This window comes from Ochotona curzoniae, unplaced genomic scaffold (assembly GCF_017591425.1).
Source record: "Ochotona curzoniae isolate NIBS_2020 unplaced genomic scaffold, NIBS_Ocur_1.0 contig_2404, whole genome shotgun sequence".
Taxonomy (NCBI): domain Eukaryota; kingdom Metazoa; phylum Chordata; class Mammalia; order Lagomorpha; family Ochotonidae; genus Ochotona; species Ochotona curzoniae.
In genome coordinates, this window is record NW_024465451.1 from 7629617 (window position 1) to 7654676 (window position 25060).

The 25060-nt window shown below is 51.8% G+C and overlaps 3 protein-coding genes across 7 annotated transcripts in view; 1 reads left to right on the forward strand and 2 right to left on the reverse strand.

The window, feature by feature from the left end:
* Positions 1 to 847: 847 nt before the first annotated feature.
* YRDC (yrdC N6-threonylcarbamoyltransferase domain containing) lies at positions 848 to 4332 on the reverse strand. The gene is made up of 5 exons (XM_040974238.1): positions 3971 to 4332; positions 2956 to 3070; positions 2732 to 2851; positions 1539 to 1681; positions 848 to 1263 (listed from the first exon to the last, which is right to left on the reverse strand). The coding sequence occupies exons 1-5, from the start codon at positions 4330 to 4332 to the stop codon at positions 1194 to 1196; spliced, it is 810 nt and encodes a 269-aa protein (XP_040830172.1). The 3' UTR covers positions 848 to 1193.
* Positions 4333 to 4376: 44 nt separating this feature from the next.
* CUNH1orf122 (chromosome unknown C1orf122 homolog) lies at positions 4377 to 6106 on the forward strand. 2 transcript variants are annotated; one of them, XM_040974244.1, is made up of 3 exons: positions 4377 to 4458; positions 4712 to 4913; positions 5145 to 6106. In XM_040974244.1, the coding sequence occupies exons 2-3, from the start codon at positions 4866 to 4868 to the stop codon at positions 5238 to 5240; spliced, it is 144 nt and encodes a 47-aa protein (XP_040830178.1). In that variant the 5' UTR covers positions 4377 to 4458; positions 4712 to 4865; the 3' UTR covers positions 5241 to 6106. The 2 variants fall into 2 exon arrangements, with proteins under 2 accessions (XP_040830178.1, XP_040830177.1); XM_040974243.1 differs by lacking the exon at positions 4377 to 4458 and adding an exon at positions 4554 to 4602.
* A 3275-nt stretch (positions 6107 to 9381) lies between these two features.
* The window catches only part of MTF1 (metal regulatory transcription factor 1), a 54942-nt gene continuing 39263 nt past the window's right edge, over positions 9382 to 25060 (reverse strand). For 3 of the 4 annotated variants that reach the window (XM_040974242.1, XM_040974239.1, XM_040974241.1), the window contains 4 exons: positions 15859 to 15955; positions 14696 to 15273; positions 12061 to 12124; positions 9382 to 10856 (listed from right to left, as the gene is read on the reverse strand). In XM_040974242.1, the coding sequence (XP_040830176.1) occupies positions 10432 to 10856; positions 12061 to 12124; positions 14696 to 15273; positions 15859 to 15955 (1164 nt within the window). In that variant the 3' untranslated portion in view covers positions 9382 to 10431. The remainder of the gene's footprint in view (positions 10857 to 12060; positions 12125 to 14695; positions 15274 to 15858; positions 15956 to 25060) is intronic. The other variant, XM_040974240.1, reaches the window with a different exon arrangement.

Sequence of the window (25060 nt, forward strand, 5' to 3'; positions counted from 1 at the left end):
TGGTTTGGTTTGTTTTTGCAGCTTTACCCAGTGCTGGGGTTCAGTTCTTTCTCCTCCAAGAAAATACCTCTGCGCTCCAGAGCCAACTTCTCCCAGACGACCACTCGGCTGTAGGGAACACGCAGGCGCCCCTTCCTGCAGCCACCTGACCCGAAGGCGGCCCACTCACCAGAGCCATTTTCAGTGCTACTGCGATTTGTATGAATCAAACATGACATGATTTTCTCCAGTAAACATTCCTTTTGTTCTCAAGACCTCATGATTTCTAACCATTCAGATTCTGTGACACATGGACAGGTGGGCCAGTCCATAGCTTAGGACACAATCAAACTAGGATTGTTTAAGAAGGTATTCATTTATATAGAATTGCTAAAAAGCATAGTTAACAAACAAGTGTTTATAAACAAATCAATGTGCTAATTTAGGAGTCCTCATTAAAGCAGACACCTGGAACAGCTCAACAACACCCATGGGACAGACCTGAAATGGTGCACTGGAAACCCTTGGACTAGGCTCAAGGACTCGAGACTAAACTACAGCTCTTGGGACTAGGTGCTAGAGCGAAGGGGAAGACTGCAAGGACACCCCACCCCAACCACACTGACCAGAGGGGCAGGCCTGCCCGCCTGGCTTGGGGCTCGGCTGGGTCATCCTGGCAGGGACAGCAGGACGCTGGCCTGCGGTGCACATGGGATGTGCCTGCATGCTCCCACTGTGTGGGGCAGGCGGGAGACAGGGCACTGTTTGTGAAGCCAGTCAACATCAAGAGCCATAAAAGCTTTCACATAGTAACCATACCCTAGTGAAGTCATTCAAATGAACAAAAATAAACAGTTTACAAATAGACTTAATAGCATTTTTTTTAATATTAAAGACAAAGTTCAAATACCCAACAACAGTATGTCCAATGCTTGGTGTAGACAGGAATAAAGTAAAAGGTTGCCACAATGACTGGATTTAGAAGTATGATGTATATAATTAACTCACTGACACTTAGGGGAGGGAGGAAATTGCTCAGGTCTGAGCAGAGTAGAGATAATAAATAGAACAGCAGCATCCTGTGCAGTGTGCTAAGACACGCCGCCTGGACATCAGGCCAGCGGCCCAGTTCTAGCAGCCTCTGAACGAGGCCTTACCGATGGCCAGTGGACACACAGTATCCAGTACCAGTCCTGGGTTCACCCTCGGGAGCCTCACAAGCATGGTCCGTGTGCAGGGAGCAGCCCGTACTGCTGGAGGATGGCTGTGGTGCTCTCCAGGGCGCTGGGGGCAGAGGACAGCACGGTCACAGGCTGCCTTGTACAGCTTGGGGACCAGGGACTCTATGAACTCAATGGGCTCACTATACAATGCTTACCAAACCTTTGAGGAATCCTGAATCCCAGAAATGCCAGCAGACACTTGCCGCAGGAGTGCTACCCCATCTAGTATCCCTCCAAACCGCCATACCCCTCAAGGAAAGGCAGGAGTGACAGCCTTCACTTTCCATCTCCCCAGCCTGGTTCAAATTCCACCGCCATCCTAGAAGAGAGACTTACCAGCCTGGGCGAATGATACCAAACTTTCCAGGCTCAGACAAGTCAACCACGGTTGAGCCAAGGCGACACTCAGCACTCTGGCCTTCTCCAATTTGTCCCCCATCAATGACCAGGGACAAATGAGGCCAGAGGTCTTGGAATTCCTGAGAAGAGAGGAAGGATATGGACACTGTCCTTGGCACTTGCCATGACGTCACAGTGCAGACTGGGGTGGGGGGTATGTTAGCCAGAGTCCCAGCTTTCACACCATCACCCCAAGCGGCTTACAGCCCTCCTGAATCAGAATCCCAGAACACGCGGCCAGATTTCAAGGTGATTACACACTCTTTGTTGTTTGGGATGTGTAAGTAAAATCACTGTTAAGCAAAATTCTGGTTGGCAACCACAGATGGGGGCTATAACCCTGGACTCTGGGCTGTTATCCCTGTGCCCACATTCAAGGTACCTTTGCCAGGTGGGCAGAACAAGGGGCTGGAGTGCAGGAGTACCCTGGCCTGGGTCTGGGTAGGCAGGAGAGCAGGGTGGACCCTGCAGCTACCCACACCAGCACTCAGGCCTTGTGTGTGGGAAGGCAGATGGGACCAGGGATCAGGAGCTGAGCTCCCGCAGCCCTGCCCCCAGGCATGGGGGGGACTTTCAGGTCAGCTGACTGCTGGCCAGGTAAGCATCCGGGACCCTTCCTTGGGCCCAGCCTCCGCCACCCATGGAAGCTCCCGAGCCTGTGGAGCTGCAGGGACGCTGAGCCTCCAACAGGGTCTGCACGTACGTTCAGCAAACAGGAGCGACATTTCTGTGTCCTCCTTCATTCCAAAAGCCAAGACAGGACTGGGGCATCCTTTCTTTGGCCTTGTGGCAGAGATAAGAAGCCACTCCATGAGGTCCCTATAAAACCTTTTTATTATTCTGTTTCTGGGTAGATTGACTCCCAATTTCCAACAAGTAGCTTCCCCCACAAAAATGGGCAAACAATGGTTTCCCTTACTGCTCAGTCTTTCCCAGGGCTGCAGAGGAAAACACCAGCTCTCCTCCCGATCGCTCTGATTCCCAGTCATTAATCTGGATCCTCTCTGCTCTCCCCTCCCCCACCAGCCAGCCTTCCCACTGCCGTACCTACAGGGCGACCCCCACCCCTACCCTGGCCACCAGGAGCCCCCACCTGGGCAGTGGCGGATCCAGGCCCCGGTGACTCTTACCTCGACCCTCAGAGAACTGGCCTGCGAGCTCAGATTGGCGCTGGTGAGAGCAAGAGGGCCCCCGAATGTCTGGGCCAGGTCTTGCATGAAAGCATGGTTGGGAATCCGGATGCCCACCAGCTGCCAGGCCGAGCATAAAAGGGACATTAGCAAGGATGGAGCGGGTAAGCAAGGCGGCTGCTCTGACCCACCCTCCTGAAGGTCAGAGAGGAAGCCCAACTCACGGGAGTGAAGGGGTTCAGGTCCCTGTTGAGCTCTTCAGTGCGTTCCATCACCAACGTGACCGGTCCTGGCAAGAGGTCTTGCAGGAGCTGCTCAGGGACCCGCACGTGACAGTACCTGTGAACCAGGGAGAAGATGGGAGGATGCACCTGTCTGTATGTCCCGCCTGCTGTGATGCCCCGCACGCCCTGCCCGGATCCCAGCAGGTTCTCCCTTGATCCCCACCGGCCTTCTGTGCAGATCCTCCTCCAACCCCCACAGGCCTTCCCCTGTGGCCCCTGCAGGCCCTCCCCAGAGCCTCAGGGCCTCCTGACAGGTCCTCTCGCGACTCCAGCGGACCTCCCGTGCAGACACTCCCCTGACCCCAGCAGATCCTCTCCTGCAGAGCTCCTGTGCAGGTCCTTCCCTGCAGATCCTCCTGGCCCACCCTCCCCCGACCCCCACGGGCCTCTCGTGCAGATCCTCCCCCACAGGCCCTCCACTGACCCCAGCAGGCCCTACCCGGACTCCCCGAAGGCCAGGAGTGCAGGTCCTTCCCTAACCCCGGCAGGTCCTCCTCTGACCCCCGCTGGCCTCCCATGCAAATCCTCCTGGCAGGCCTTCCCCCGACTCCAGCGGGCCTCCCCGGCAAGCCCTTCCCCGACTGCAATGGGCCTCCCGTGCAGGTCCTCCCTGACCAGGCAGGTCCTCCGCAGGCCCTCCCCTGACATGCAGGTGCTCCCCCGACCCCCGCGGGCCTCCTCCGCAGGCCCTCCCTGACCCGGCAGGTCCTCCCCCGCAAGCCCTCTTGACATGCAAGTCCTCCCCCGACCCCCGTGGGCCTCCCGTGCAGAACCTCCCCTGACATGCAGGTCCTCTCTGCAGAGCCTCCCTGATCCAGGACGGTCCTCCCGGCATGCCCTCCCCGTCCGTCCAGTTCCGGATTCCCGGGAAGCGTGGACAAGCCCCTCCCGCCGCGGCCCGCGCCCCAGGCGCCCACGCCGGCCACCGGAAGCCCCTCCCGCGGGGCCGCCTCACCTGTAGACGTCGGCCACGCGGCCCAGGCACACGGCCAGAGGCTTGGTCTCGCTGCGGCCCTTGAGGCGGTACACGGCGTCCAGCGCCGCCGAGCAGCTGGCCGAGCAGGCCAGGCCGTACAGCGTGTCAGTGGGGACGGCCACCACGGCGCCGGCGCGCAGCTCGGCCACGGCGGCCCGCAGCGCTGCGCCCCAGCCGGCGCGCTCGGCCCCGCCGCCGCCCGGGAGCCGCAGCAGCCGGGCCTCCGGAGCCGCCGGCCGGAGGAGGCGGCCGCCACGGGCCGAGCCCGCCGCGCCCTCGCTCAGCCCCACGACGGCAGCCAGCGTCGCCCTCAGCCCCGAACCCCGACGCGCCAGACACATCCGCCCCGACCCGCTTCCGGGAGGACGTGACGCCACCAGCTCGCTTCCGCTCGGGGAGGCGCAGCCCCACCTTCGCGCCGGGCGGCTTAAAGGGACCGCGACCCCCAGGAGGCTTGAAGGAGACCGGTGGGGACGGGGCGGGGCGCGCAGCTTGGCCGAGCCCTGGCGCAGCGCTCGGGCAGGGGGGCGGGGGGACGGCCGAAAGGGGGGCGGTGGTCGGGTCGCGCAGGCGGAGATGGAATGGGGCCCGGGCTCAGACTGGTCACGGGGGTGAGAGGGGGCACGTCGGGGCGGCGGTGCGGGGGGAGGGGGAGAGGGACTCGGAGCGGCCGCGCCAGCCCTGGCCCTGACCGCCTTGTGTCCACTCTCTCCTGGCCAGGGAGGCTGCCGGCGTGGAGCGCGGGAAGGCGGGGCTGGGGCTCGGCGGGAGGCCACCCCCGCAGCCGCCCCGGGATGAGCGTGCCCAGCAGCTGCTGGACGCCGTGGAGCAGAGGCAGCGGCAGCTCCTGGACACCATCGCCGCCTGCGAGGAGATGCTGCGGCAGCTGGGCCGCCGGCGCCCGGAGCCGCCTGCTGGCGGGGTCAGTGCCCACCCCGGGCTGGGCCTGGGGGTGCGGGTGGGAGGGTGCCCGGAGGACGGAGCAGCGGCTCCTCACTTTACTCTAAGCCTCCACTGACCTGGGCGAGAGGTCCTGCAAAAGTTCAGTGCTAACCCAATCTCCAAGTGGCCATATCCTAGTGGGGCCTGACGCCAGGCCTTTCCTGCCAGGCTCACTTTTTTTTTTTTTTCTTCCCTTTTCTGTTCCAACCAGAACGCGTCAGCCAAACCCGGAGCGCCCTCCCAGCCAGCTCTGTCCGCCAAAGGTGGCCTTCCGAAGGATGCTGGTGATGGAGCCGCGGAGCCCTGACCATCCCCAAGCCGGGCACCCCGACTACCCTCCCTTCGCGGGGCTGCCGGCAGGACCTCTTGACTCCCTCCGGTAGAGGGGCTGGTCTGCACTGGCAAAGGCTGGTCCCTGGCCCTCAGTGTGGGGTGGCAGCTCTGCTGTAGCTGAGTTTACCCCATCATCCTGGTTGGCAGCAGTGCTGCGTGTGGACGGAGCAGGAACGCCCAGTCCGAGGCCCTGACGTGGGCAGAGCAGCAGTGCCCGCCGGCGTGGGCCGGCCTGCTGTGGGGGAACCTGGTGGTGTTGTGTGTCCATTTCATCCTGTGGGGACTCCTAGCCTCGTGAAACACCTTCAGCAGAGCCTGCATTAAAAAGGAAACCTGCAGAGCCCCCTGGTGAGCGAGCTTTCCTTTCGGACCCTTCTCTGGGACCCTGGTGACCAGGGAGACCGGTTGGGGGGCAGGTGGAGTTTGGCAGGACTGGAAGGATGGGTGAGTGCCAGCCAGGGGCAGAGATGAGAAGAAACACCACACATACTGCCATATTTAAATAAGCATTTAATTAGGGTTTCATTAGTATTTAATATTGCTTTTTCAATTCCAAAAAGTTAAATTTTCACTTCTTAGCAGATATTTTAAAGTACAATATTAAGTTTATACAAAATGAGCAATTTTAAGCAAACACCATTATTTCACATTCTTCAAAAATACAAATTCATATTTATTCTTTGTTTTTGGGGGTTTGGAGGTTTCTTCCTTTGGAAGTACTTGAACCTGTAACGTTTTCCATCTGCTCAGTGGAGCCTGTTGTTCCCATGTTGCACACCTAAATAAATCTGAAAGACTTTTTTACATGATCCAAATAAAATGATTTGGGATTTTAAAAAACTGTCACCAAGACAATCGACCAATGATTGGTGGGTGTCACACAAAGGAAGCTGGGGGGGGCGGTGGATGGGGGGTCCCAGGAGTGGGTGGAGCCAGCAGCTTGGCCAAAACCTGCTTCCCGCCCCTGCCCCTGGGGGAAGGGGGGGGAAGTTCACAGGAGAATGAAACAGCCACCTTGAACTCCAACCTTGACTTTTCCCCAAAAGCAACGATCGAATGCAACAGGCAACAGTCCTCGGGCCTGAGGAGGGAGGGAGGGGAAGGGCGAGAGAAGCCTTGGACTTGGCAGCACTACAAGGATAACATGGATATTGCAAAAACACCCCTGGGCGCTGGGGAGAAAAGGTTTTACGAAAAGTTTTCCCATAAGAAAAGTAGAAGCTGCATTGAGCTGAGCGACAGAACATTATCCAATGTCTGGCCCAGCAGGCACACCACCAGAGGGGCACGAAGACGCAGGCTGAAGCGTTCTCCTCAGCACCCGCTCACCCCTTCCCCAAGAACACAGGGCGGACAGACGAACCTGAGGGACCAATGAGAAACACGCATCACTTTGATGTTGCTTCCCCTCCTCACTTCCAGTGCAGGTCACAGCAGAGCCACAGGCGCCTTACCACCGTGAAACCCTTTCTGTGTGTGTGTGGGGGGGCGCTGACGTGTTATACTCCTCTGTTCTGAGTGGTGAAGATGAACAGGCATGGGAGAAAAAAAGATTGGATAATGAGAGATCTGATGCAGGCTGGAGGCCTTGTTCCTCCAAGAGCCAACATGGGTGTGGGTGGCCTGCGGAGTGACACAGGCATGGCTCCCTCCTCCCCCAGCACCAGGCCTACTTCCTTTGCTTCCAACATATTTCTGACTGGTGGTGTAAGGGAGTGATAATACTCTGGTGGTTCCAGTGACCGCTGGAGCATCTCTGCTGTGAAGGACAAAGGACATGATTACAAAAACGAGAAGTCTCGAAGGTGCCAGGTTCCTCCCTGGGAACAACCTGCTCCTTCGCTGTGGGCATCATTCGGTCATGGTGAAATGGGGAAGATGGCTGAGGGACCAAAAGAAGGGATGACAAGGGGTCTGTACGGTCAGCAGAAAATGGGACCCCCGAGCAGTTCTTGAGCAAGCCTGAGGGAGCGCCTGGGGCACAGGGAAGGCTTGCATAGATGAGCAGGTGCTGGGAATCCCTAACAGTGCTTCCCTGTGGGCAGCTGAGGCGCCCAGCTGATGGAGCGGAAAAACATGGCCGGCCGTCGGGGCGAGGTCAGGCCGCGGACCGGGCCAGGTGGCTTCAAGCTACACATATTGCACTGCAGTAAGTGCTTTTCTTTTCACACCTCAATTTAGCTTTTTATTCTGAGCAAAAAATAAAACTTTGTGGAAAGCATGTATATGTATGTGTATAAATATATACACACATTCAAAAGAAATTGCAGCAATTGGGTTAAAGATAAAATAACCTAAAGTGCTTTTTTAATTTTATTATTTAATATACCAATATGAGGTTCTGCAAACTTGTCCCTCTGGACACATTCAACATTCTACAAAGTCTCAGGAAAATCCACCCACCCTCCGTGAACCCCATCAGTCCACTGCCTCAACCTTGACAAGCAACTTGGCCAAACGAATGCCTCTCTCCTTGCCTTCTCATCTTTAAGGCCCACCTTGGTTTGGGACCTTGCGCTCTTTTTAAAGGTGACTGGAATTCGACAAAGGACACCACTGGTGTTGCCACACCTGTTGATGCTCCTGGAGGGCCGTCCCTTCCCCGTGTCCCTGCCCACCACATTCACTAAGGCAGCTTGGTGGTGCCAGCCACAGCTTCTTGACTGCCTGTCTGTTCTCGTCCATCACTGGGGCTGACCAGCACCCTCTAAAGGCGCGGTCCGACTGGAGCTAGCAGTCACGCTGAAGTACCAATCTACAGGCGGAGAACAGTTAAGGTTGCTACGGAAGAAGAGGCTAGGATCACGTGGCTTCTATCCACGAAGGCCTTCTGGCCGCTTAGCCAGGAGCAGCCCTCTCTCCTCTGCGGTCCCTGGGACTAGAAGTCAGGCCTATGGCAGGGGGCGGAGGTGGCTGGGGAGGAAGGAGGAGGCTGGAAGAGCAGGGATTGCCCTGTGGAATACACCTGCTCTTCACAACCATTCACTAGCGTTTTAAACACATTCTCGAGTTTTCAAAAGTGGACTGGAGTTGACAGTCGCCTTGTAATCACAATCTAAAATCACGTGCCACAGGCTGTCAGCCTAAACAGTCCTGAGCTGTGGAGAGTAGGATAGCTACCGGCCTGGGGAGGATCCAATAGCAGCACACCCTTTGCTAAACAGCAAGCAGCAAGGATTTAAACCACGCACGCTTCTAACGTCCTTCTGTGGGATCCTAGTTCCCATGCCCCCTTCCCAGAAAGCCCCAAGTCCCGGGGATCCTAGGATGGGCACGTGGTAAGGGCTTTGGCTCAAAGCCTCCTAGGGGGACAATAAGGCCCAGAGGCCTGAACCTCCGGTATAACTGAAGATGCTTCCTGCCTTGTCAATTTCAGCCAAGGTCAAAGGTTGCCAACACCCATCAGCCTTTCAGGGAGGAGTGTGCAGAAGGTCAGAAAGAAATCAATTCCCCTGGCTACACTCCTGGAATGCAAAATCGGCTGCCTGTGGCGAGCACGCCTCTCCTCCCGGGGCCACGGGTAACAACAGCCTTCACTACCACTGCCCCCTCGTCACCCCTGCCGCTAACACACAAGCTAAAGGCAGGGAGCTCACAGCTGCCTCAGCTGGCTCCAAGCACCTAATCAGAGACTAGGAGAGTGACCCACTCAGATCTCTTTACATTGGGGAGTGAAAACACAGAGCCAAAAGAACACTGCTTTCTGCCACCCCTGGCTGACCTGGAAAGCCAGCGGCCTGGGCTGTCAGACCTGCTCCTAGCTCGAGGCAAGCGCCTGTTCCACACGCGGGGCCAGGCTAGCTGCTGAGCCCCGTGTAGACTCAGACCAGCCGAGAGAAACCTTCCATTGCGGTATGGATTTCATTCTATGCTTTATTTTAAGAGGCAATGACTTAGAGCCAAAGGCAGACAGAAGGATATAATTCTATACACAACTGAGAAAAACCTTCTTTCCCTCTAACGCAACTGAATGCAACATTCCAAATGAGAGAACTTATTGCAACATTTCAGGCTTTTTGGTGGAAGGGGATTTTTTTTTTGTTATGTTTTTACCCTGAGTAGAAAATCATCGTTCATTTTTTTTTGTCTTTTTTTTTTTTTGTCTTTCCTTTTTGTTTCAGAAATCACGATTATGCCAAGCAAGTCATCGCCTGGTATGCACTGTACCAGGCAGAATCCAGCAGGGTGAGAGGCAGAGGTCAGAGGAAGGAAGGCTGAAAGCCTGGCTAGACCCTGGCACCAGGACACACAGCCTGCCGATTCCATGCCACCACACACAAACTCGCTTCAATCTGCACCTTTTGAGAAGCAAAATGCAGCCTTTGTGCTCTGAGGAAGAAAATGTCATTAAGAGAAGGCAGATCACCAACCACCACCGAACTACAGCCACATGTTCACCCTAGGACCCAACAGGCACATTCCCCATGGCAAATTCACTGCGACCTGCAAGCCCTGCCAACTGAGAGGTGTCTGGCATGGGGGGAGACTGTGGTCGTGTTGCCAGAGCCTGCTCTGCACACACAACTGTGACAGACCGCACTTAACTACCTGCCCAGGGTCCTGCAGGGCCAGCTCATCCTGCAGCCTGGGCTCAGGCCCAGGAGCCCTGCGCTAGTGTCGCGAGCGCCACCAACAAAGCCAGCTCACCTGCAGTCGGCCTGCTCCACAGCTGTCCCCGCTTGCCACCGCCCTCGCGGAGAGGGCGAGGCTCTGGCCTCTGCAGCAGTCTTCAGCCTCAGATTCAAAAGACACACACAGGGAGGAGCCACACCCAACACGTCCAACTTTCTGCCCAGTCCACAAAGATCCCCAGTGCGAGTGATGGGCAGTGTCAGATAGATGGAAACCACACCCTTTCATTTAGAATTTTTATGCGCACGAGTAACCTTAATTTCCAAGTTCACATGACAATAAGCAAAAGTGACAAACAGTGCAGCCAAACAGTTCATTTATAACTTAGCTTTTTTTTTTTGTTGGTTTTTTGTTTGTTTGTTTTTTTCCAAAGATCAGTTCCTTAAAATGGATGCTCCTGGTATGTGAATAAAGAAAAAGATGTCTGAAAGGCAAGCATTTCAAACAGTAGGTTTCTTCATCCTTCAAATTCTGACCCCATGACGGTCGGCTTGGCACCTCACGCCTCCTGCCAGCTGCCTGTCCTGGGCCGTTCACTTGGAGAAGCTGCTGGCCAGGCCCATCTCCTCCTCCCTCTGCAGTAGTGCTTCGATGGGAATGCCAGTGGACGGGGTGCTGACGCCCTGGACGGCCAGGAGCTCTGACACATCCATGGCCCCCATTTCTGTCTGAGAGTGCGAAGGAGTCTCTGTCTGTCTGCTCTGCTCACAAGAAGAGGGTGCGGTGGATGAGGACAACAGGGGGACAAGCGGTAATGAAAAAGTCTGCGGCAATGACAGGCTGGGCCCCTCGGGAGGCAGCGGGTTGGCCTCTGCAGGGGGCGGGGAGGAGCAGCCCTTCCTGCGGCCAGCCGCCCGCTCCTTGGCAGAGTCCCGGCATGCGCACTGACACTGACAGGCCTCCTCTTGTTTAATGATGATGACGGGGAGACTGAGGCCGATCTGCTGGACAGAGCTCCCTGCAAGAGGCAAGAAAGACACAGGGCAGGGCATGAGGGGCGAGCGCTGGGTGCCCCATGGGTGACTGGGCCCTGATGTCGTTCTGCTTTAGACTGGGCCACCTTTCTTTTCAGGTCACAAGTCTCTGATACGGCCCCCTCCCTCTGAGCCTCAGCCACACACACCAGCTCGCAGTACCCTGCAGGGCTGGCCGTTCTCTGCTGCACCTTCCCTGCCAGCCACAGCACACGCTGCCTTTCCCTGACACAGTCTTTCTGTCTTTGGGCCTATGGATCCAACCTTTGACCTAGCCTGCTACCCCCAGGCACATGGTTTTTGTCTGGACAAGTGATGCTTGTCTTTTGGACCCAGCATCTCCTCCCCATTTCTTGTGAAGCCTCCAGGAGGTGCTTCCTGTGGGCTCCTGGGAGAGGCCTGGCCTCAGTGAAGCTGGCAGTGTGCTTCCTGGCACACGTGCGCACACACGCACACCGTGCTGCTCTCTTTCTTCTGCACCTCTCTCCACTGGCACAGGTACGGCTTAACCCGGCCTGCCCGAGAGACTGCACTCACTCATCTGTGCAGGCCACAAAGCACGTGACAGCCCATCTCTGTACACTGCCAGCCTCCCACGTGTGCAGTCTCTCTCTGAATTCAGCCACGCTCTGTCTGACCCGAGAGCCACAGACCAATGGGCAGAACCGAGGAAGGAGGCCTGAGAGGCCGTGTTTTGGTTCTGCCACCAGTCCACACAGGACCTGTGGGGGCATTTCAGCCCTCCAGGCCCGAGGTTCCTGATGTGCCACACAAGGGACTTGAATAACAGAACCTTTCAGCTCTCCATGAGCCTCTGGCCCAGATGCTATTTCTTCATTATCGCAATTAGAAAGAGTTCAATGATTTAACAACTACTCTCTTTAGTATTAACTGTGATTCAGATTTTTTTTCTGGCTATGTTTAAAGGCAGTATGTAAAAGGAAGGCATCATTACCAGATAAAGAATGTCAAATACAGTATTTATGCCTGAAATACACTATTATTTTTTCTTTTTTAAGTACACTAATTTTTTTTAAGTTATAAGAATATGAAATACCCTCGTAACAATTAAAAAGCCAAGGTCACTTCAAGATTTTTAAAGATTCAGAAACTGGGAAAGCAACAATTTCCTGTGCCTCGACAGGCTCAGAGCTGAGGTGCCCTTACCACCGACACACAATGACTTACCTGCGCTACTGGCTACGGGCACTGCAGTAGTGAAGAACACCTTCTCAACCTTAGGTGCTTGCTGCTGGGGGGGAAAGCAATCGCATGGTTACGGCCACTCCTAGACGGCGGACATCCAAGGGGCTCACACTCCCCCAGCTCCAGTGGTCAACCACAGGCATAGAGAGTCCTCTGTGTCCACAGGTTTTTGTACTGAGGGATGTTTTGTCTGTGCTCTGGTCTGAGGTCACTGCACTGGGTGACATTCTGTGCTGACCGTGTAGCCAGCTTTGTACTCCACTCCTTGGCTGCCTCCCAGCTGCCTGGTCCAATGACTCGCCTGCGCCTGCATCCAAAGCTTCCTTCAAGTCGCTGCTTGAGGCTGATGGCCTTGTCGGGGCAGCCCCAGGGCTAGCCTGCCCTCTAGGCTTCAGGCCAAGGTTTCCTCTCACAAATAGCCCTGTGAAGACCATGGGCAGTGCCGAGAACTGCACAAGACAGTTCAAGAACAAATCCTGGGCTCTGCCACACCTGGCTGCAAGCCCAAGCACTGGGGTCAGACCATGACTGAACTTCTTAGACACTTAGTTTCCTCGTTTGTAAAAATGGACCCGATTGGGCCCTGTGCTGTGGTATAGCTGGTTAAGTGGCTGCCTATGACACTGTCATTCCATAACAATACCAGTTTTGAGTCCTGGCTGCTCCACTTTGATCCCGCTCCTTGTTAAAGCTCCTAGGAAAGCAGTAGAGGGTAGCTCATGTGCTTAGAACCCTGCAGCTATGTGGGAGACCCCAAAGAAGCTCCTAGCTTCTATCTTTGCCCTTGCCCAGCCCTGACCACCGTGGTCAGTTGGGATGTGAACTAGTGGGTAGAAGGCCTCTCCCTTTCTGCCTCTCCCTTTCTGTAACTCTGCCTTTCATATAAATAAAAGTAAATTTAAATAGAGAGCAAGCAAGATGATCGCCAAAGGCCCTCTAAAAGGAGTCTAGGAGATGAGATGACGCCCAGAGAATGTATGGCATGGGGTGAACAGTCAGTGACCTGACCGGAAAAGCACCCCCACCACCCTAGTAAACCTCTCTGTTTACTGTCTAAAGGGTTTCTGCTTCAAGTCTTATCTTAAAGGGTTTTTCTTAAAGTCTTTTACCCCCTCTAAGGAAAAAACCAAAGTGTCTGAAATGCCTCTGGGAAGAAAAACTCAGGCTTCTGGCATGGGCACAGGAGTTAGAGTAACTGGGAAGAAGGAAGACATGTGACAACAGATTATGGTGGGAAAAACGTGATGCCTGTTTCATGTGGCAGGAAACACTACCTGGAGGCCACCTTTATCCCAACACTGCCTAGGCCTTTCCAAGGCCTCTGGGAAGCCGGCCAGAGAGACGGGCTTCCTCACAAGGCAGTGGCCAGCCCGGCTCTGGGATTCCAGTGCTCTTGGTCTTCAGCCCCAATCTCCCATTCAGGTTTGTGTCCACGCAGCATGCATGTGTCACATCTCCAGCACCCACTACACCCTTTTCTACACTTCACCTGACCCAGGTGGCCACCCGGTAAGTTCTTGGCGTGGGAAACCCTTCCCGAGCAGCACATGGAGCAGCCCAGAGTACAGGTACCGAGACCAGTCTGCGATGCTCAGACTCCAACTGTGCCATGTCAGAACTGTGTGATCTTGGGCTACTCCCTTAATCTCCCTGGACACAAGCTCCTCATTGGTAAAAATCATACCTACTACCTGGGATTGTTGTAATGCATTAGGAAAGAGCTTACTTAACACAATGTGTGTGACATACAGAAAAAAAAAAGAAGTAGAGCAGGGAGGAAAAAAGATGAGTGAGTGGAACAGAGGGAATTTCTAAGGTGATCAACTATTCCAGAAACGGTCATGCAGGTAGCCCGGCCCAAGAATCATCGGAATGCACGCTATGGACTTCAGCTAATGATAACACATCAGTGCTGTTTCATTAGAGGTAATAACTGTATCATACATAATTCCATAGTGTACCTGATACACATACTACTACACACTGCATAACTCATGTGCCCAATTGGACAGTGAGAACACACGGGAATTCTATCTATTGAATAAAACCTAAAACATAATCTAAAAATGGTGCACATGAAGTCATGATGCACATGCTGCTAGAACCTTAACTGCCTATACGGTTACTAGCAAAGTAGCCCTTACTCTCTAAGGACTCAGCGAAAAACAACTGCTAAATTATCACTATTAGCATCAGCTGGCACCTTACCAACTGGTAATACTAAGCTTCTTTCAAGGCATTTTAGGATCTCTGACTACAACATCCATTTTTACGAAAAAGAAGTCCTGCTGGTCACTGTACGCTTCTGAGGGCTCAGTGCGGCATCTAGCTGAACCAGGTGCTCAAACACATCCAAACAAACAGCCGGGGTGTTTCCAGAGCCATCCCAACCAACACCTTCTTAGACCCCGGCTCTGGAGCACAGACAATTCCACTGGACCTTGGGCCCATTGACCAGGTCATGGTCTAACTGCCCTACAGACAACCGGTTCTCCGGAAATAGTCCTTGGCCTTGGTAGCCAGTGACTGCATCCCTGCACACGGAATGTCTGAGCATGTGACCTATGTCAATACACCACCACCCACCGCCACTGGCTTATTTATTCCTAGTACTTACAATTTGCTCTTGGTTTTGTGGAGAATTGGTCGCACCGTTTAATATCCACTGTAGGTTCTGTTCTCCCACGACCAGGTTGGGCTGCAGGAGAGTCGCGCTGGGAGTCGGGGTGATGGTTATGGTGGGACTGCTAGTTAGGACAGAGCTGGCACCCAGGGGCAGAGTCTGGACCATGGCCGGCAGGGGCTCAGTAGTACTTTGTGATGGGGCTGGTGCTGCCACAGTGGACGCAGAAGCCCCAGCTACAACAGAGAGTCCCGGGATGATGGGCTGTGCTGCCTGGGGGTGCGGAAGAAACTCTTGATGATTAGCAGCAAACTGCGTGCTGTGGGGAACAGGCACTTCTGGAGGTTGTAAGAGAGCAGGGGGGTTGCCAAATGCAGCTGGCTGGGAACCAGTTCCCAGGGAGGGAGCAGGCGGAGGAGCAGACGGAGCTGAGGCTGGTAGCAGAGGCTGGGGTGGCTCGGAGATGACAGGCTGCAGTAGAAGTGGAAGAGATAAAGATGCTGAATTTCCTGTGGGTGGCGGAACATCACTGACTGACTCTGCATCACCATTAAAACTTTCAATCAAGGCAGCTGGCAAGAAAAAGAAATAGAAATGTATATACATATCCCAAGCCTCACAGGAGCCACAAAAACACATTCATCATGGGATCAACAAAAGACAGCGCAGGTCCCTGATAGCCAGTTCCTTCACTGCTAGCAGGCTGGCTTTCTGCTCTGCACATTCTGACACACCTCTGGTCAAAGTACTGGGTTCTACAAGAAAGCTCACTCTAAATATGAAGGCCTAGTCTAATTCTAATTAAAAAAAAGCGTCCCAAGGCTTTTCCAAAAACAGACTACACATCCATTTATCTGGCACAATGAGGGAGCATGCCTCTGCTGTGAAGCATTATGATGGACTGTCACACCAATGCAAGTGAGGCTGAGTTCCCGGGTCCACACATCACGTCAGGAGACAAGGCTCACAGCTTCTTCCAGTTCTTAAAGCCAACAAGGGACTAGGGGAAAAGGAGACCCCTCGGGAGCTGAGTTGAACAGCAAGGCCCAGGCCCTTGACCTGTCACAGAAAGCCGGCTGGAAGTATCTCACTGTCCCTGTCACTCCATGTATCCATGCATGTGTGTTTCCTTCCCAGTGCTGACATGGTTAACAAACCTGTCTGCTGAGCATCCTCTTGAACTGCTGCATCGTCGGCGCTATGGAACATTGATTTAAAGATGATTGCTGGTGACACTGTGCTGAGGTCCTGGTCCTGCGCCGGATAGAGAGAAACAGACATGACACTCATGGCCATGGGCACACTCAAGAGCGGCAGCAGTGCGGTGTGGCCTGCTTCCACCTGCTACGTGGACAGGACACAGGTTTCCTTACAGCCCAGCTGCTAAAGGCTTAATTCCTCAGATACTCTGACCCAGGAGTTGGCATGCTGAGACGTGCCATTCTCAGAGTTTATCCAAACAGAGACACTATGATTTACGTCCTGTCTGTGCTGCTTTTGTGCTACCACAGAGCTGAGCCATTGTGACAGAGACCATGTGACACACAAAGCTTCCAAAAACCTACTACTTGCTCCTTTACTTATTATTATTATTCCTATTATTTAAAAATGTTTATTTGAAAATCAGAGCCATGGGGGGGGGAGGAAGGAGAAAGGAGGAAGAGAAGGAAGAGAGAGAGAGAGGGGAAAACAGAGAGAAGGAGGGAGGGAGGGAGGGAGAGAAGGAGGGAAAGAGAGAGGTAAGGAGGGAGGGAGGGAATGAAGAGGGGTAGAGAGACAAAGAAAGAATGAGAGAAACACTGATTGATCTTACATCCTGAAAGTCCTTGGTGTTTTATATAGAAAGCTTGTTGGAGCTGACATGGCACAGCAGGCTGAGCCACTGCTTGTGATGCCAGCTCCCACTCTGCAGCACTGGTTCAAGGCCCAGGGATTCCATTTCTGAACCAGCTTCCTCCTAATGTGCTTAGGAAGGCAACAGAACATGGCTCCAGTACTTGAATCCTTGCCACCCATGGGAGACTCACAAGGAGTTTCTAAACCTTGGCTTCATCTTGGCCCAAACCTTGCCGCTGCAGCTATTTGGGGAGTGAACCAGAGGATCAAAAAATCTCTCTTTTTCTCACTCAGGAAGAAAAGAAAAGAGAAGAGAAGAGAAAAGAAAAAGAAACCAGTGGACTGAAGGCCATTTAGGGGAGTGAATCAATGAATGGATGATCTGTCTTTCCTTCTCTTTGTTTTTATTTATTTTAATTAAATAAATTTTCTTTTCTTGGAAAGGCAGATTTTACAGAGAGGAGAGACAGATCTGTCCTCTGGTTCACTCCCCAAGTGGCCTCAATGGTCAGAGCTGAACCAATCTGAAGCCAGGAGCCAGGAGCTTCTTCTGGGTCTCCCATGTGGCTGCAGGGTCCCAAGGACTTCAGCTGTCCTCGCCTGCTTTCCCAGACCACAAGCAAGGAGCTAAATGGAAAGGTGAGCAGCGAGGACACAAACTGGTGCCCATAACTGATCCTAGCATATGTTAGGTGTGGATTTAGCTACCAGGCCTTTGTGAAGTTGGGGCCAGTGTTACGGAATAGCAGGTAAAACCATTGCCTGCAATGACAACATCCTATATGGGTACTAGTTTTGAGTCTCAGGTGCTGCACTTCCCATTCAGCTCCGTATTCAAGTCCTGGGGAAAGCAATGAAAGTACTTAGGTCCAAGCCTAAGTACCTGAACCCTTGCCACTCACCTAGAAGGCAGTAACCAGTTCCTAACCCCTGGCTTCAGCCTGGCCCAGCTCTAGCCATTGTGGCATTAGTGGATGACAGATCTCTCTTTCCCCTCACTTTGTATAGCTTTTACAAACAAATAAATAAACCTTTAAAAGTTTTTTCTAAAATCCCTACGCTAAGAGGACATTTCAACAAGAAAACTGGGCTATATATAATACATATAATCTCCACTGTGAGGTGCTAGAAGGGTGGAAACCAGGGTGTGCAGAGACGGTGCCTTGGGGAGCTGATTGGGATTAGATGACGTGCTCAGGGTGTGGTCCTCTGATCCAATACCAGCAGGTTTAATAACAAGCGGGAGCGACCAGGAAGTACACACACCTATTTTTTTTTTTTAACTAAAGGTGAGTTTTATTTTAATTAATTAATTAAATTAGTCCATGACAAAGTTCCATAATAGACTTACACACCTGTCTCTTACTTCAAAACTCACTGTGGGAGGCTGACATTGCGGCCTAACAAGATGGCACCTGTGACAATGGCATTCCAAGGGGTGCCAGTTCAAGTTCTAGTTGTTCCACTTCTAATCCAGCTCCCTGCTAATGTATCTGGGAAAGCAGCAGAAGGTGGTCCAAATGCCTGAACCCCTGCTATGCATGTGAGAGACCCAGAAAAACTTGGGGCTCTTGGCTCTGGATCAGCTCAACTCCAGATTTTGTGGCCACCTGCGCAACCATTTAGTGAGTAAAGCAGTAGGTGGAAGGTACCTCACGTGACTCTCTCCTCTCCCACCTCTACTCTGTAAACTCTGCCTTCCAAATAAATCTTTTTTTAAAATAAATAAATCTTAAAAGAAAAAAATTAATGTGGTATTATTAGCAACAGAAAATGAACCAACACAATTACCCTATTATTTGCTTTTCTTAAATAATAAAATACCTTCCAAGGTCATTACTTAATATCTACTTTGTTTTTAAAGTCATGTCTCCATATCTATTTTGTTCTTGCATAATATCTTCCAAGGTCATACTTAATATCTACTATATTTTAATATGTACACATGGCAAGAAAACAAACATGCACAAAGGAACATACAATGACAAGCAACAGTAATAGTCTCACACTTGATAAAAAGGTCAGAGGCATTTTAAAAAGATAAGGAGGGAGGACAGCGCAGCTCAGAGGCCGGCAGGCACTAAAGGATCACTGACGTTAGTCAGGGGAGGAGGAGCAGCCAATGCTCCTTCTGCTGTCCGCCCCTGCAAGCAGGACAAGTGTGGCAAAGGCCTGCAGAGGTTCAGGCAAGCCACAGAAGCAAGGAGGGCGGCGAGGCAGGGAAGACTGGACGGAGCCTGCAGCACACCTGAGCAGATGTCCTAAAGCACCCATTTACTTTTCCTAAAGATTCTCTTATAGATTTTTTAATTAGATTATTTGAAAGGTAGATTTAGGGCCTGGTACTATACTCTGATGACTGTATCCTTGCCTTGCATGGTGGGCACCAGTTCCCATCCAGCTCGCTGCCTGTGGCCTGGGAAAACAGTCAAAGATGGGCCAGGGTCTTGGGATCCTGTGCCTGCATGGAAGACCAAGAAGAAGCTCCTGGCTTCGGATTGGCTCAGCTCTAGCCGTTTCAGTCACTTGGAGAATAAACAGGCAGACAGAAGACTTTCTGTCTCTCCTTCTCTCTGTAAATCTGCCTTTCCAATAAAAATAAATTTTTTAAAAGACAGAAAAAAATGAAAGGTAGTTATAGAGAAAAGGAGAGACAAAGAGAGGATCTTCCATCTGCTGGTATATCCCCAGGTGGACACAATGGCCACAGTTAAGCCATCTGGAGCCAGGAGCCAGGAGCTTCTTCTGGGTCTCCCATGTGAGTGCAAGTGCCCAAGGACTCGAGCCATTGTCCGCTGCTTTCCTAGGCTATAAAGCAGGGAATTGGATCACAAGTGGAGCAACCAGGACTACCACTGGCACCTGTATGGGATAGGAGCATTTCAAGGCAGGGCATTAGCCTATAGAGCCACCGTGCCAATCTCATAGATTCAGAGAGAGAGGGAGAGGCAGGCAGGCAGACACAGAGAAAAATAAATATTCTATCTATTAGTTCACTCGCCAAAGGTACAACAGTTAGGTCTGGGCCTGAAACTCCATCCAATTCTCCCAAACGGAGTGGTGGGAGGCCAAGCACTTGGGCCATCTTCCACTTGCTCTCCAGGTACATCAGCAGGAAACCTGATGCAAAGTTGTGCAGCCCGGACTCCAACCTGCATGCCAATATGGAACGATGGCATTAGAGCAGGCGGTTTAACCCGCAGAGCCACAACAAGAAAGGGTATTATTTGATGTTGTTGTTGTTTAAAGGTTTATTTTATTTTTGTTTGAAAAAGAGACGTGAGAAGAGCTTCCATCTGCAGGTTCAGTCTCCAAATGCCTACAACATGTGGAGTGATGTCAAAGCATGGAGTTCAGAGATCCACGGTTCCCACCTTGTGCAGGGACCCAACAACTGGAGCCACAGCCTCCAGCCTCCCAGAGCACACGTCAGCAGGCGCCGAAACCGCAGGTGGAGCTCAAACTCAAATCTAGTTGCCCTCACGTGGGACACGGCCCCCTCAATTGCTGGGTTACATGCCCACTCTCAAAATTAGACCTTCATGTGAAATTTTATCTAACAAAAAATTTAAAATAATTTAAAGCACTATATATACACCAAGCTAAAACTTATCTTTGGGCCAGATTTTTCCACTAGTGCCAACCTGTGAGAGCCATTTAACAATTCTGCTTCTGGGATGGGGAACCTGGGGGCTGTCCACCACTCAGCACTCCCTGGAGATGAAAATCCCTACCCCCCCCCCCATGCCTACCACGAGGGCTCAATCTCTTGAGCACGATTCCAAGCCCTGGAAGAAAGAAGGAAATCTAGTGATTCTGATTGCCAATATGTTGGGACGTGAGGACAAAAACCCCTGTGGGATGTCACCCAGAGAGAGGTAAGCCTCTCAATGTGGATTTCAATCTTTCCATGTGAGGGCTGGCACGATGGCTCAATTGGCTAATCCTCCACCTACAGGCACTGACATCCCATATGGGCAACGCTTCATGTCCCAATTGCTCCACTGCCTCGCAGGGTGGGGCAGGAAGATGGGAACAATGCCACTGTTTCATTTGCATCAGTTTTGCATAAACAAACCTAACCGCAGACTAAGCAAGCCCTTCTAGTGTTGGGATTCAGAGTAGAACACTGCCTTCTGCCCTTCGGCTCAGTTCTAACTTAGGAATAGGGTGTGGGGACTGACTGCATCCTTAAGAAACCTCCAGGGGCCCGGCGGCGTGGCCTAGCAGCTAAAGTCCTCACCTTGAAAGCACTGGGATCCCATATGGCTGCTGGTTCTTATCCCAGCAGCTCCACTTCCCATCCAGCTCCCTGCTTGTGGCCTGGGAAAGCAGTCAAGGACGTCCTAGAGCCTTGGGACCCTGCACCCACGTGGGAGACCCGAAAGAGGTTCCTGGCTTCAAACTGGCTCAGCTCTGGCTGCTGTGGCCACTCAGGGAGTAAAACAGTGGATGGAAGATCTTCCTCTCTGTCTCTCCTCTTCTTTGTATATTTGACTTTCCAATAAAAATTAAAATATCTTAAAAAAAAAAAAGAAATGCTGATTGGTACACCACTACCCTCTAATCTAACAAAGTAGTGAAATCCAAGCTGAAAGACAGTGAGCTCACTTCCATGAACCCATAAGGTTTGCAACTTCCTCATGATCATTCCCACCCACATGAAATGCCAGCACTGCAGACAGGGGTCCAGTGTGCTACACACCACAGTGCTGGTCCCTACAAGTCCTCATTTCTAAAAAACAAAGCAGTGGGTGCATGCTGCCTGCGGGGGATCAAAGCTGTGGTGCAGTGAGTTAAGCCACCGCCTGCAGTACTATATCACATATGGGTGTCAGTTCATGTCCAGCTGCCCCACTTCATATCCAGCTTCCTGTTAATGCACTTGGGAAAACAGCACAAGATGGCCAAAGTGCTTGGGTTCCTTCACCCACGTGGGAGATCTGGAAGAAGCTGGCTCCTAACTTCAGTCTAGGCCAGCTATGGTTGTTTTGGTCCTTTGGGGAGTGGACCAGCAGATGCCAAGATATTTCTGTCTCCTACTCTCCCTGGAACTCTGACTTTAAACATATATCTTAACAAAAAGAAAAATGCTGCTTGTGACGCCAGCATCCCATTTGAGTACTGTTCAAGTCCTGGCTGCTCCACTTCAGTTTCCAGAGCTCTCTTAACACATGCAAGAGAGCAGTGAATGATGTCTCAAATGCTTGGGTCCTTGCTACCTAGGTGGGAGACTTGGGCAGTTTCAGGCTCCTGGCTCTAGCCTGGCCCAACCCTTGCCGTTATGGCTATTTGGTGAATGCACGAGCAGATGAAGATTTCTTTCTCTAATTCTTTCAAATATATATATATTTTAAAAGATTTATTTTTATTGGAAAGGCGGATATACAGAGAGGAGAGACAGAGAGGAAGATCTTCCGTCCGATGATTCGCTCCCCAGGCGGCCGCAACGGCTGGAGCTGAGCCAATCCGAAGCCAGGAGCCTCTTCCGGGTCTCCCGTGCAGGTGCAGGGTCTCAAAGCTTTGGGCCGTCCTCGACTGCTTTCCCAGGCCACAAGCAGGGAGCTGGAAGGGAAGCAGAGCTGCCGGGATAGAACCGGTGCCCATATGGGATCCTAGGGCATGCAAGGCGAGGACCTTAACCACTGTGCCATCATGCCGGGCCCTCAAATGTAAGTTTTAAATCCTTGGGAAAGAAAGAAACACATCCCTGGGCAGGGGTGAGCAGCTGGCACAGCAGTTAAGTTGCCACTTTAAACACAGCATCTGGCATGAGACCCCCAAGCACAGAGTCCAGGTCCCACAACTAAGCCAGCTTCTTGCTAATGCAAACTATGGGAGAGAACTTCTGATGGCTCACGTAACCGCATTTCTCCACCCGTCAGGGAGACCTGGACTGATATCTCAGACTGGTTTTGGCCCAAGCTTGGGTATTGCAGCATCCGCAGGAGCGACTCAGCAGATAGAAGTTCTCTTTCAAATAATTAAATCAAACAATTCAATAAAAGCAGTAATGTTTTAAGGAAGTATGACCTTAGTTCAAAAAACTTAAACTCCTGCAAAATCTGGTATCCTTGCTGGGTACCAAGGGACCAGACATGATGACACTCCAAGGGCTACAGCACCCTGTTTGATGATGTAAACCATGGTAGAGAAGGCTTCCTTTTTTATATGTGCTCAATGTTCCCTTATGCCAGGCCACCTCCTCTGGCAACTCCACAGCTCCAGAAAGCTCCTGGCCAAAGAGTGGATTTCTAAGCCACATATTAAGTTAAATATCAAAAAGCATTACACCAATAAATCTTAAGTTGGGTAGTTTAGACATTCACCCAGGGTAACTTCATTGAGGACACTGGTTCTGAAATTTGAATACGTCATAAAAAACAAATTAAATGTCTTTAAAAACTAGTATTTTTCTATTTCTCTCTAAAAGACAGGGGAAAAGAAAGACATACAAACAGGAAGAGAGAGAAGATATACCATCCACTGGTTCACTTCCCAAATGCCAACAAGACTGGAGTTGGGCTCGGTCAATATCAGGAACCTGGAACTCGATCTGAGTCTCCCAGGCACAACGCAGGGACTCAGGCACTAGTAGCACCACCTGCCGCCTCCCAGGGTCTCTGTTAGCAGGAAGCTGGAATCGGGAAACCTCAAACACTTACTGCCTTAGCTGCTAAGCCAAACACTTGTCCATAAACTTTCCTCTGTTTTTCAGATAGATTCATTTCTACCAATCTACTTTCAATGTAATTGATTCTTGCATCTGTCATTTCTGCTCTGTGAATATTCCAGTGAATTTTTACTTCATATATAATGTTTAGTTCTAGAATTTCCTATGTAGTTTGTGGTTCTAGAACAAGCCTTCGTCTCTCTCCTGGAATTTCCTATGTGTTCAATCGTTGCAAGCATATTTGTTTACGTCCTTGAGCCTTACATCTACGTTCACTATGGTTAGATTATATCACATTTTCTCTCTCTTTTTTAAAGACTTATTTATTTTTATTACAAGTCAGATATACAGAGAAGAGGAGAGATAGAGAGGAAGATCTTCCATCCGATGATTCACTCCCCAAGTGACTGCAATGGCTGGTGCTGTGCCGAGCTGAAGCCAGGAGCCAGGAACCTCCTCCAGGTCTCCCATGCAGGTGCAGGGTCCCAAGGCTTTGGGTTGTCCTCGACTGCTTTCCCAGGCCACAAGCAGGGAGCTGGATGGGAAGTAGATCTGCCGGAACCAGAACTGGTGTCCATATGGGATCCCAGCGTGTTCAAGGCGAGGACTTTGGCCTCTAAGCCATGGCGCCAGGCCCACCTTTGCTCTTAAGTAGGGCAATGCTTTCTTGCCTTTTCACATGTTTGGATTGCTGTGGACATTGCAAACAACATACTGTAGAGACTCCAGATTCTGTTACACTGCTTGGGCAAGTGTTGATTTGTTTATCTGAACATTCTCTTACCCCTGGAATCTGTGCTTCTTAACTGAAAAGCACAGTCAGTCCCACACACCCGCAGGTGCAGAGCTGTGGGCGGTTTGCACACAGAGCCTGGGCTCCTCGCTCTGACTTACTTCTTTTCAGACTATTCTCCTTAACTATCCAGGTACAATGATCACCCTGAACTCCACCCTCCCTCTGATTACTCAACTCAGGAAGGCTTTAGTGACAACTGAGCTCTGCCTGAGGCAGAGAAGCCATTAAGGCAGCAAGCCCAACCAGTGCCCTTTACTACCTCCCAAGCAGCTCCTTCTTCCAGGCTTCCTTTTCAATGTTTAATGCACAGTTACTGAAAAATAAGGAGGCAAAGAGGGAGAAAGAGAGAAAGAAACCTTCCATCTTCCTAAACGGCCACAATGGCCAGGGCTAGATCAGACTGAAGCCAAGAGCTTCACCCAGGTTTCCCACAGGTTGCAGGGGCCAAATAACTTGACAGCCACCTTTTGTTTCTTTCCCAAGAGCATCAGCAGGAAACTGATCAGCAGTGGAACAGAAGATTCACTTGGCCCAGTGCAATGATTGAATGGCTAAATCCTCACTTTGCAACCTTCAAGATCCCAAATGGGTACCAGTTCGTGTTCCGGCTGTCCATTTTCTCTCCAGCTCCCTGCTTGTGGACTGGGAAAGTATTGGAGGATGGCTCAAGCCCTTAAGACTCTAAAACCACGTGTGAGACCTGAAGAGGCTCCAGGCTCCTGACTGGATTGGCTTAGCTCTGGCAGTTGAACCAGCAACTCAATGCGGGATTGCCCACGCCATCTCACTACAATACCTTACCCATCCAGGTTACCTTTGCTTGCTGTGGGACCATATTTATGCTTCATATTTTGTTCAGTATTTCTAGTTTGAGTCCTTGCTCCACTTTTAATCCCGCTTCTCGTCACTGCACACTCTGGGAGTTAGAAGTGGTGAGTTGAGTTCTTGAGTCCCTGCCACTTCTGTGGGAAGCATGGATTGAGCTGCAGGCTACCGGCTTTGGCCTGGCCCAGCCCCAGGCATTTGGCAAGTAAACTAGTGTAAAAAAGATCTG